Source organism: Ostrinia nubilalis, chromosome 2, assembly GCF_963855985.1.
Source record: "Ostrinia nubilalis chromosome 2, ilOstNubi1.1, whole genome shotgun sequence".
In the NCBI taxonomy this organism is placed as follows: domain Eukaryota; kingdom Metazoa; phylum Arthropoda; class Insecta; order Lepidoptera; family Crambidae; genus Ostrinia; species Ostrinia nubilalis.
The window spans coordinates 7242427-7255767 of NC_087089.1; the positions used below are offsets into that span (position 1 = coordinate 7242427).

The 13341-nt window shown below is 38.2% G+C and overlaps 1 protein-coding gene across 1 annotated transcript in view; it reads right to left on the minus strand.

The window, feature by feature from the left end:
• The window catches only part of LOC135081293 (protein sickie), a 188287-nt gene that overhangs the window by 62642 nt on the left and 112304 nt on the right, over nt 1-13341 (minus strand). Inside the window, exons 7-14 of the mRNA XM_063976028.1 lie at nt 5463-5643; nt 4718-4855; nt 4494-4547; nt 3790-3961; nt 3035-3127; nt 2698-2842; nt 1113-1226; nt 8-193 (exon numbers count right to left, since the gene is read on the minus strand). Coding sequence (XP_063832098.1) covers nt 8-193; nt 1113-1226; nt 2698-2842; nt 3035-3127; nt 3790-3961; nt 4494-4547; nt 4718-4855; nt 5463-5643 — 1083 coding nt within the window. The remainder of the gene's footprint in view (nt 1-7; nt 194-1112; nt 1227-2697; nt 2843-3034; nt 3128-3789; nt 3962-4493; nt 4548-4717; nt 4856-5462; nt 5644-13341) is intronic.

Here is a 13341-nt window from a genome sequence, read left to right on the forward strand (position 1 = left end):
GACCTACCTAATACTGTTGCTCCTGTTAAGCCTGGAGCCCTGAGCGTCGCGGTGCATGATGAGCTTATTGTGTGTGAGTGAGCTGCGGTGGTGTGAGTTAGGGGAGGTGTGGTTGTGCGCCTGCGCATGGAGCGACGTGAGCGACTCCATCGACTCGCCTTCGGAGAGGCGCCCGCTCGCCGAGTATGTGTTGCTGAAATGGGGGATAAGTGATGAAGGGGCATGCTGGCCAGTTGGAACTAATCAATTAAAAACATATCAAATAAAATCAAGATCTTTATAAGTATGTAGGCCCTTTCCAGGGCACTTGCACACGTCAGAAATATAGCTAGCCTACCATCACTTCGGGACAAAATATCGGCTGGTGCTGCCAGAGAATCAGTCAGTTTGACACAGTATCGACTACAAAAGTGTAGATACTGAACTTTATTAAACTTTTATGGCAAAAAGGCACAGATATATTTAGCGCAATTATATTTTTTTAATGTAAATCTCTTATTCTTTTTCTCACATTATATTCACTTTGTAAACAAGAATAAAGACAAAACAGGGTTTGGTAAACAAATCTGACCACAACCTTGTCTCGCAAAAAATATCACTTCATTCTTATTATTGGTTCTCTAAAATTTCTTAAAATTCTTTATAAAATTCGTTCTCTTTCATAAGGTAATTCTTCCAGTTATTTCTACACTGCTACAACTGGCCACATTGGAAACAGGACAAAACAAGCAAGTGATGACAAAGTACTGTTACAGATTGTTAACAAGATTCAGTTAATTAAACAACATGACACACAAATGCACGGTAAGGGCATATAGAAAATGATAGGACTTCATGGATGAACATGAAAACAATGCTGAGACAAAATCACTGTAGGTACAGAACAAAATGTCTGAACGAAACAGTTGAATTACATTTAGTTTAAAGGTTCCAAAGTTCAAAAAAAGAACACGGAAAACAAAAACTGTTTCTTTTAGACCAAACATTCTAGCCAAAAAAGTTTACATGCATGTTTCACAATATTACACATTTTTTTTATGTCATAACTTTCCTGGCCAGTTAGAAAACAAAAGAATGCTATAACAACTCTTTAATTCGTATTTTTAATTTACCTGTGTCTTAGCCAAGGCGCGTAAGGTATTCCGTAGTCAGACTTCACTTCCGAATACGTTTGAGTGTCAGAGAGACTTCCGTCACTAATCTTGATCCCTCCTCTTTGCGTAACTCTGTAAAATGATATAAAACTATTAGCACGTACTTTTACGGCTTTAACCAAGCCTATAAAAATGCTTTACCGTACCGAAAGCAGAGAAAGACTGAGTTAAATATTCCCATGACATCTTCATAGATAAATTCGGATCAATAAACATTGAATTAGATAAGGACTGGCATTATTTACACAACATGTTACTGGAGTATCAAACATATGAATTTGAGCAAAATTGGTACTCTTTAAAATGACACAAAGTTGATTCTATCACACTCCAACAATTAAAAACAACTGTTATATTGAAAGCAGTAGTAAAGTGTGTCTTAAATAAAGTTTATGCTATTGTAAATTACCTATAATGGGCCATTGTGAATTCCAAAAGAATGCTTTACACACAAAACACAACACATAGTACTCATTGAATGTCTACACAACGCAAAGTATTTGTACAGAGCACTTTTCACTAATTGATGATTACACACGAATACAGAGGCGTATTTAGTATTGTACAAAATGTAATTTTTTCCTGAATTTTTTAAACTGCATCAATAATTTATTATTAATGTTTAATTTCACAACTTCATTAATATTAAACAGAAAATTAATTCTTTTGTTATTAAATTCAGATGCTTAAAATATAATTGTCTCATATTTTATTTTTAAAAAATCATTTTTTAAATAGTTAATTTGTTACTGAATACCAAAAAACATTTTTAAACATTAAATGCTTGTTATAATACTCAATCCCACTCTGTACAATGACTTTAAGACTCCCAGTTACTCTATTGTCTGCAAACGACAAACAGCCATCTCCCTCTTACATCATGAAGCTTGATCAAGAGTAAATTACCCAAACAGTTTAATTTATTGTTACTGCCTGCAGGATAATTGGTTGGGAACGATTAACTCAGTCAATCCAATATTCCCTAAATATTTCGTGAGTTTATTCTATTTGATTACATAAGAAATAACTTTAAAATAGATTTAATATTAAAATAAAATTGTTTGATGAAAGGTGATAAGTAGGCTTTTGTTTAAAAATATTTGCTATTTTTAACTTACTAAAGTTAAAAAAATCTAATAAACAAGATTTCTAATGTACCTAATTGAAAAAATATTAAGTAATTAATTATGATTAAACTGTGATTTATGTCTACCGCTAAATAGATTTATGACTGCTTTAAATAAAAATAATTTAACTTGTCAATCTATTTTTCTAAATTAATTAAGTATAATATTATGATTTGTCCTCAATCCAGAAACTGGATAAACTCTCTGCTTTTCTCTAGATCTCAAAATAACTCTTTACTAAATTCAATCTAACTTAGTTCTATGGTATAATATTGAAAGATCCTTCCACACAGGACAGGACACTAACTTTCACATTTATTTTATGATTCATAAATAAGATTAAGTGATTAATTGATAATAAGGATTTAGAAACATTAAAAGTGTTTCTGCCAATGGGGAATAACTTATTTAGTTACCTGTGATGATGGAACAACGCAGCGAACTCATGGGTGCCTGGTTTGGGTAGTGATTGTGAGCCGAGGAGCCTCTCTCGGACTGACGCTGATAGTTGTGCTGCTGCAGTTCCGCCCAAGGAGTAGGATTTTGGACCGATCCCATTTTCTGTGAGAGCAAAATACTTAGGTCAATATTTAAAGAAATACCTTACGATGGGTCCAATTTCAAATTTGGTAATTTAAGCTACTTAACGGCTACGAAATAGGTAGTTAAATTCTTAAGTTACTACTAATAACAACCAAATTTTTTGCATCTAATTCTAAATAAAAGACTAACTTTTAGCAACTAAATACTTACTGTGTATTTGAAGATCCTGTGTGCAAGTTTGCGTACCGCCTGATACCTTGACCTTTGTCCTTGGCACCGCTGATACTTGAGCAGTTCTTCCGCCTGAAACCAAGAGATTTACTTGATTGCATTTAAATTAATTGCAGCAGCAGCAATTAAAAACAAACAAAAGCTTCGCGGTTTAAAAACGTAAAAACAAGCAATATGTTTGACACTTTTGACATTAGAATGACAGCTGACAGCACCGCTTGACAGAGAGTGTCAACTTAAATAGGTAATTTAGCGCCATCTATGAGTATTATTAATTACTAGTAAAACTAAAATTACGGTTTTTATTGCTTTAATGTTTTGTGTGATTCTTAGTCGATAACTTTTTGAATGCATCTTTTTTTTTTTAAATAAAAACATTTTATGTTATAATTGAACTCAGCGTAAATAAATTGGACGTGTATTGGACACAAAACATTTGATAGCAGGAGACATCATTTAACGACTTTTCACCGCAGTTTATTTGTGGTTATAAGAAATACAATTCGGAACTATTAATGATTGCAGTTTAAAAAACCAGATGGCGTTGATGAAAGCTTTTTACTGTCATATTAACATTACACTCTCTGTTGGTTGTCATAATTTAAAAAATAATTGATTGACATTAATTTATGGCGGGAATCAACGAAACTTTTTTTCATCGATTGAACTTTTGAACGTGTTTAAAAGCAGAATAACAAGAGATTTATTTCCATGTTTGGTAATATTATTATTACCATGTCCATGTTGAGGAGGGCCGTTTGATTGAGGAGCTGGTTGTTGAACACCGTTTTGTCTCTTCACGTAGCCAAAGTTTTGAGGAACTTTTGCCTTATTTGAGCAGCTGCTACCATTTCCACCGCTTGACACACTAGATGGCCTGGAAGATGCACCACTCGGGGATTGAAGCTGAAACAAAGTTTCAAGGTAAGTAAGAACTTAAGTCGATGCACGCTGCTTTTATTAAGTAGGTGTTTAAATTGTTTGAAGCTAATTTATTTGAGAGTCTGAAAATGTTTAAGGTAGTAGTAAAGTAGGTATTTGAAGTTAGTTTATTTACCCATAAATAAATAATAAATAAAAATATCCTTAGACATTTTACACTGCGCTTCTAGTCCCAAACTAAGCAAAGCTTGTACTATGGGTACTAGACAACGGATATAAACATACTTATATACTTTTTTTTTGTAAATTTATACTTATTATTATACATAGAAAACACCCAGTCCAATACAAACAAATACATATGTTCATGCACACAAATGTTTGTACTGTGCGGGAATCGAACCCGCTACCTCCGGAATAGTAGTCCGTTTCGAACCACTACACCAAACGGCCGACAAAACCGACCCATGAAGTAAAGTACCTAATAGCTAAAATTGGTTTAATAAATGTAACTTTTAATTACCTAGGTAGGTATAGAAAGTTTTATCAATGTTACCTGTGGTCCACCACTCCGGGATGAATGTTGACTAGACGTATTAGCAGCAGGATACTGTGAATGAAACACAAAATAACATTTTTAAGCAAAAAGCACATCCTTACATATTTTTGTAGGCATTATTATGTTTAAATTCATGTGATAGTCTTAGGTTGAAACCAATGATTTACTAGTTTTCTTTTTATGTAAGTCTTTTCGATGGATATCTATTTCTATTTTTTTACCTGAGGATGTGGCGCGATTCCCAACTGCTGAGCAGCGGTCAGCTTCTCCCGCTTGTGGTGTTGTGGCGAGTGGTGTCCAGTTCGGCGCTCACCTTTGCGCCCGTGGGACGGGCTCGGCGGCGCTTGAGTCGGGGGATTCTGGAATGCACCGAGTTTACTTTACTATCCATTATACCTACACTAAAACTACTTAAACTCAAAATATTTCAAATGTATTTTTTTCTACAGATGAACGAAGTAGAGAGCTTTCGCCAGCCAGTATCTACATAAATAAGCTATTTATAGGATTTAAGTTAGGAGCCAATGGCAAAATACTGCTCTCTGCCTCTGCACACTGCAGTACTACACAGATTGGCAGATTCTATAGGCGCTCTGAATGCTTGAAATTGTTGTTTGCTGTCGATAGGTACAATCCAATGGACTCACACTTTAAACAGAAAATCCAATTTATTTGCTAAAAGCAGCATAAGTATATAACTAGGTAAGTAGGTACTTCATCGTCAGCGTAACAAAAACTTTTCCGTAGCAAGTAAAATTTTTAAACACTTTGACGTAAACGTCAAGCTTAAAAGTTCGTAAACTTTTTACGTGCAGTTAAATTCCCGCAATCGTCAGTGCAGGTATTTCTGTAATTTTACCGCACTTAATTATTGGGTAGAGCTGAACTGCTGCTACATTTTATTTCTTTTAACTGCTAATTATGTCTCGCTTCTGCTACCGGTTGACTACTACGAAATATGAATACCAATGGCGGAGTCCCCACCCCAGGCGAGTCGGTGTACTTCTTCCAGGTGGTGTCCTGACGAGGCGCCGGGGGCTGGCGTTCCGTCTGCTGTCCGCAGTCGGCCTTGCTGCGCGTGCGACCCACTACTCGGTATACCACGCCGCTACCGCCCTCCATGCCTCTATTGCGACTTCCACCACGTCTGAAATATTAATATCATGTTAAATTTACAAAACTATAATTATCTGCTTAATTGTAGAGTAGGTATACTTGTAGTAGCAAACGGTAAAGTAAAAAAGTACCTAAGTATTTAGGTATTCTATAGAGCGTTATATAAACCGTCAAAATGTACTCGTATGTAGAGAAAAGTTATTTGTTGTGGGTAAAAAAATAACTCCATACATCTGTTTATTTTATAAAAACCAACTTTAAGTACGCATTTTTCGTAACCATAGAAGTTTTTACAAAGAACCCATGGGTGGAATATCCCCCATGAGTCAGTGAAGACATTACCAAGAAATGAAAGGACATTGTGTGCAGGGGTGAGTAAAGCATGGATTAACATTTAACTAATTCAACATTATTTATTCAAAATCTGTTAGAAAGTCCAATTACTAGTTAAGGATCTTGTTTTCAGGATTTTCTCGCCTTTACCATGAAAGATGATCTTTTTAGCTGATTAAGGTTTTAGTTTTACTTATGGTCGCAAATGTTTGCTAATCGCGCCACTTTTTAATTAAACGCTTTATTATTTTCCTCTGGCGCCGCTCTAATTAAGTTTCCTCAGCTCCATTAGTCATTTTCTTAAGGTTCCTTAGGTGCCTCGATTAAAATGTGGTTGCTTCTATTTTTAGGTCTACTAGAAAAGCCTTTGTTTGTTATTAAGCGTAACATCTAGCTATGAAAATTATAATAAACGCAAATTGTAAGTGTAAGAAAAAACAATAATCAGTTTAGGTCTAAAAGAGGTATTCTGTATAACATGATACCAGTGGCGGCGTAGCATGGGTTGGCACCCGGGGCGATCCCCCCCCCCCCCCCCCCCCGTTACAAGTCCTATGGCACCCCCTGTTACCCCCCAGGACTTTGGGGTTACCTACCGATTTGAAAGACAATCGCACCCCCCCGTATCATGACAGACCGCGGATTTGCCATGCAGATGTGCTAGTGAGTACTAATCTGCGCGACTTGTGTCACCCCCTGATGCTTGGCACCCGGGGCGGACCGCCCCCACCGCCCCCCCCCTTACGCCGCTACTGCATGATACGAGAGCATTAGTCCCCTCGAAAATAAAAAAAATATTTAAAATTATATAAAAAGAACCTTCTTTTGCGAGCCCGATTCGCACTTTGCCGTCATTTTCTTCAGCCATTTTATGAAGGAGCGTTAACACTTGAAACGCCCACTCATTACGCAGACATTTTCCGAGACTCGTTCGACCCCACTTTGTTTGCCGTGGTAAAGCTCGTAGATTCTTTACATAATCCGACACAGGATAGAATTAGAAGCACTTTAACGGCTAACGCTTCGGTACTTTGAGATTTGGCAGTTTCAAAAGCCACTCCGTTGATGAAGGTCTATTCATAGAAAAGTATGTTTATGTCTGCGTGTAACTTGTTTTTAACATGTAAGTTTTTATGACTTTAGATTTATTAGACAGTCCATATTTCACCATAATTAGTAGGTACCTAAAGCTTCAAAACGTCTCTATATGGTTGATGAGTGTGAACTAATTCTTTTTAATTTAATATTTATTAAGTTTTTATTGCCTCAAGATCATAATCAATCATAGCTGAAGTAAAGTGATAACTTTTTGTCGACGACTCTACCAGTATGTACAAACAGTGTTTTGTTTATAATTATAGCGAATACCTATTAACTGCAACCTAACATACCTATACCTTGATACCTTCTATACAACATGCCCTGCGTTAGAAAGTCTAGCTGAATTTCAGACCTGCATTTAGTTGATGTAAAAATGTGATCAAAGCCGATTGGGCGCAGGGTGCTCTTAAAGGCTCAGGCGGGCTGAACAAAGCCGTCCAATTGATGTCAGTTGATATAAAGGGGCTCCACCGGCAAGCAACATGTCGCTCTGACCTACTTCGCATATCGGATGCACCGGCACTATTTTAAATCTATCAGACGGGATATGAGTGTCTGGAAGAAGCACTATCGTCTATTAGGGATGCACTTCGAGACTGTGCCTATGTTTATTTATAATGAATAGGTACATGTAGCTGGAAAACAAATCCTTAATTTTAATGGAATTTTCATTAAAACAGCCTCAGAGTGAAAATACGTTAGGTATATTGTTATTTCTGGAACTACCACTACGTATCATTGCACTGGTTGTGACTGGGTATAGGCACGGTTAATACCTACTATCTAATTACCATGGTATAGGTGTAAGTAGCAGTGCAAATCTGGGAAATAATTAGTAACAATTCCACATAATGCTGGTGTGAGCGTTGTTGCATCGTCTAAACATAAGTACAGCCAGTGAGTTTTGGCAGCACAAAGGAAGCAGAGCGTTCTAATTACACCAAGTGAAACCATGCTGATACAATTATGAGCAAGCTTTGTAAACACAATGTTAACACTGTGAAAGAATGGACGCTTTCATGGGCATCAATCATTTCTTATTGCACTCGTTAGCGATCAAAGGATCGTTTGTTTCAAAACATATCACTTTATTTCAGCTTCTGGAGATAACACAATATTGCTTTTATTATCGTTTACAAACAGAAAGATAAGAATTTGTACTAAACTACTACTAAATCTATTGGGCTATCAGTAAATTAAATCGTTTCTTCCATCTTCCTTATTTTTTGTAAATACGTAACGTGTATCTACCTATCTACTGCCCCTATAGAAGACTCTTCTATGTAGGATTTGGTATTGTTCAATGAAAGGTCTGCAATGAAAACGGTTTTCTAAACAAAAAGCTTTGCCCACTCTTACTGAAGTTTTCCTCTATTCACTGAAGTTGAGCGCCTACAATTACAGGGAACGAGAAACGCAACCCTTCAGGGAAATGGTGGCAGGGAAATTATTCCTCTATCTTGAAGGCAAAGGCAGGTTAAGCAAACTGTTACAGATTACATTCGTGGGCTAGCCAGCTTTGCGGTAACAAATATCGCGCTACCGCAGTGCCCTACTTTATCGCAGCGAAGAGATGCAGCAATTTGTCAAGCATTCCTTTTATTGGTGCAATTTTGTGACCGGATACAAACGAAGAGCCGGAATAAATGCATACGGACGAGGTGGAATTTAAAAAGAAGTGTAAAGAATTTGCTGCAGGGACCTTCGTTGTGTACCTACTTAGCTTTTTTATCTACTTATATTTTGTTTTTAAAAATATTTGCTGAAAAATTTAGTATATTATCCTTTAAAATAAATGTACAAATATTAGATGCTTTTGAAAAGTAAATGTGATAAAGCCAGGTGACGCGTGCGTGACACGCATTCCCTCAGCGTACCTATTTTCTGCTCAAGCAACACACTCGTAATACGTTCTAAAGCTCACCGGAGGCAGATAATACCTGAGCCCCGATTACGGTAACTTTTAACGTCTACAATCCAGACACGCTTCTCGATTCTGCGATACGATTGGTCAAAACAGCTGACGTACGCTGTTGAACGACCAATCGTATCGCAGAATCGAGAAGCGTGTCTGGATTGTAGACGTTAAAAGTTACCGTAATCGGGGCTCTGGATCTTTACGGGTAGGTGTATACGTGAACTGTAATCGTAAGGCGCGTTAATCTGCACCCCCACCCTGGCTGTTTTGTCATTTGAAACATTGCAGCATTGGCGTCTTAATGAAAACTCGTCGCCCGAAGCTGCTCGCTAATGATGACGGATCCGCTGAAAGGAACAGACAGACTCCTACCATCTCATTATCTATGAACTGAGCAGCCCTCCCATTATTCTGTCTACCTACTATCTGGCGAGCCATTATTTTTGTAGAAATGATGAATGCGTCGACTACAGTCTTTCACGTCATAGGGGATTTCTGTTGTGTCTGAGTTGCCATTAAATTCGGAACAAGTGAGAACCATATGTTATATCTATCAATGTCAGGACACTTGGGAGAAACTGTGTAAACAATCTACAACAGATGACAGTAAGAGTTGGCAAAACGAAACAGGGGAAAACCTTGAGGGACGTGCATGAACCGAATTGAGGCAAGGTTGAGAGCCACATCAAAGAGATGGCGATGATTAGAGAAGAACGGAATAAGCTCTACCAGCAAAAGCTTGCAAGTAAGTAGTAAGTAGCCCGCTACCAATCGATCAACATGGAAAGCATTGGGGGGGGCCTATGTTCAGCAGTGGACGTCCTAGTGGTTAAAATGATGTAGTAGTAAGTAACTATGCTCTGTTATTTTCACTACATTACATTATTTCTGAATTACCTACAACATGCAAGTTCTCTGTTTTTAGTTAAATATTCCTATCTTTTCGTATAATGTAATTTACATTCATAACTCAGTCTTGGAGCACATTCTACCACCTTAATCTTATTTACTCTTCTCAGTTAGATGACCAAAGTATTAACGAGTCACCAGTACTTTTAAGTAGGTACACAAACTATCCCCGGCTGAAAATGAAATCCAACAAAGAGCCGATAGCTAAACTTCGCAAACATTTAGATGCAAACTAACCGCGTCAAACCAGCGGATATCCTGCGGTCGCAGCCAGTTTCAATAGACTTTGTTTGCTATCTAGTAGCGGAGCTTCGGTCGAACGTCGCGTCACAAACTCATCTATTAATTAAAGAGCTAGCAAAATAGGTAGGTATGGCTATAATAAATGTTGGCTAGTTAAAGAGAATACACAATTACATAGTCTCTTCTGCAGATACATTTATATTATTCGTCATCTTCAGATAGATTTCGATGAAGTTGAATACGTAAGTCCACATTTGCACATAGTTAGGTAATGTTTGGAGACATTGGACAAAGAGATCGTAAATATAAATTGTTAAATTGATTAACCTCAAGTCCCAAAAATGAACACGTCTGAAACTGTTTTTCATAGCAAATACGAGTAGGTAAGTAAGAGTACCTAAACATTTACATTATTTCACAAAGTACTAATTACAAACTGGTGGTAAGCTGTAAGCCTACTTATTTTACACGAAAAGGTAACTAAAATAGCCCGAGTAAATAACATAACGAGGAAAACGAATAATTTTCCAGTTCAGTAAACCTGCAATTTCTAATGAGGGTTTTTTCAGGAATGTGAGAGGGCAAGTGTCAAGTTAACCAATGATGGATAACTTCAGCGATCACGCACGCCTAATATTTAATTAATGATTAATTAACTGAGGATTTATTCTAATAAAAAAAAAACTTAGAGAGCTCACCTAAATTTAATAAACTTACAATAACGGATTTTAATAATATTTTGCAAGAAATCCCTAGTGAAATTACGGAAGAATAAAAAAATAAACGCGAAACGTCACTACAACGAAGCAATACAAATGGGGCCCAGCACTCCGCAAGTAATATCCGAACGCGAACCCAAACTTTCGCAATGAGACTTGTTTGCAAAATAGCTCGTATTTTTAAAGTTCCACGATTGTTCCGTTCCACGGGTACAGTTTATTGCTCCCTTAAAAATTGCTAAGTTTGATTGCCCAACAGTTGTTTCGGTACGAGCTTTGTTGTTGTATCAGATACAAATTACGCAATATGAAATAGAAACTAAACACTCATCTCTAGCATTCATTTCGCAACAGCAACACTCGATACACCTACCCATTAAAAGTAATTAGAACACTAATTCCGCCCGGAATATACGTTAATAGTCCCAATTACTATCAACAATCGGTGGGCATTGATCGATAGCCCAGAATGCCTGGCCACTTTAACACAGGCCATGATTCACTTACGAAACATAACCCTCGCAGTTTGTGACGTCATCAATCGCACGCCACAACAGGGATGTGAATAATTTAATATTCTTATTATTCCCAAAGCCACCCAGCAGAATTCGAGAGGCACGAATCCAAAAGTCGCGCCTACAGTGTAAACACACGTCGCGCCGCGGTCGGTTGACTGCCATTTAAATAGGGGACAGAGTTTAATGTGGTGAATATAAATTCCTAGCGATCGGAACGACCGTTGACTACCCTTGACTATGTGTTTTATGGACCTAGGGACTATCTACCTATCGATGCCGTATCTTCTTATAAGAAAACGCATTGTTCTAAAAGGGATGTATGAAAATAAGGAGGAATCTTCTCCACTGCCGGGTATTTCGGCAGAATTCAACTTGAATCTTTAATAAAATCACCTATTCGGCTGAAATTGAGGATCATGATTCGCAGCGAGCTGAGGGTATCCGCCCCTGCTCATAACCCTGCAGATGCCGAAGCAATAACCTTACACGGATCAATCGCCCCGGGTCACTAACCGTATACTCATTGCCTATATTGGACGCATATTTTCAAGGATTCAACATTTTACAATTCCCTAGTATTATTTTAAGACATAAAATGATCTCTATGTGATTATGCGGTCGCGAATGGTGACCACATGTGACAAAGTAGCATACATTGACTTTGCTAACTACCACATGTTGACAAGGTTATTGTTTTACAGCCAATCAAATGAAAGTTATAGTTAAGCACAAAATAATATCATTAACAGTTAACTGAATACACAGAATGCATCTTACCAGTCTGACTTTGTCCATCTCAAAATGTAAGTTTCCTTTATGAATAGGTATACACAAAATGTTTTCTTTAAAGCACCGTAAGCTTTTAACATCTATCGCGGAAGCAAAGACACGTAGCAAGGCAACACTGATCCTAACATTAAGTTCCGCAAAATTTTATAGCGGCATTAAAAAATTACAGCAAATAAACGTCTGTTTCACCCGCGGAAAAAGCGACAGAAGGCACAACGCGTATGGTCCACTACAACGACTAGGATACATTTAAAGACTAACACCGATAACTAAATAGTTCACAGGATTAACGTGGGCGCACCGTTTGTTCAGTTCTTTGTTAGCCGCGGTCCAGATACATCGCCAGCTGTGATCGGCGATTCGATTCTACGAGTGTGCGTCTCGCGACAGAACGATCGATGTCGGCATCAGATTTACATTTTCCGTTGAGGAAATCGGGAAAGTTTATCACGTGCGTGTGTGAGCGCCGGCGGCGAGAACGGCGCGCCCGCACGCCGATAGTGCGCGGCGGCGAGTGCCGCCCGCCCTGCCGCTGCCGTCGCGCCCGACCACCGCCGACGACATACTAAGATGCCCCATCCGCCACAACCAGCCTTACAATCTCATTTGCTACCACTCAAATCAATCCTAATCCATATAAACAGGCTCTACAATCAGAAAACGTTGAATTTTGAAAATTCATCACATCTGAAAATGTATTTGTCATTTAATTGCATCGATTGAGAATATTTAAGGACACCATGGAATTCATGGTATTAATGGCAAAGTATCATTTGCGTAGAAAAACGTATGACATTACTGACATGTAGTTGTGATGAAAGTAGAATTTTATGTAGTGCCTGTTAAGGTCCCGAATGGTGCGGAACTGTTGGGGGTGGTTAGGGTTGTGCTATGGGTCGGCGCGGGGCAGGGCGGTGAGACGTAGGAGTATCGATTTTGGCCACCCCGCCCTCTCCCCAAGCGTTGCGACAGTGTGAGTGCGCCGTACGGGTCCTCAGTGCGAGATCGTCGGCTGTTCGTTCGGAGCAGCAGCCGAATATTAACAAAAGCTTTGTTCACACCGATGGTTCACGAGCGCTTGCCAAATGACGCGTCCAAACGTTCGTTTGGTTTATGACAACAAGCAAATATTGAGAATCACGTGTGCAAAGTTTCATGAGCGAATGGTATAGAATGGAATTTGTAAAAATAATATTCCG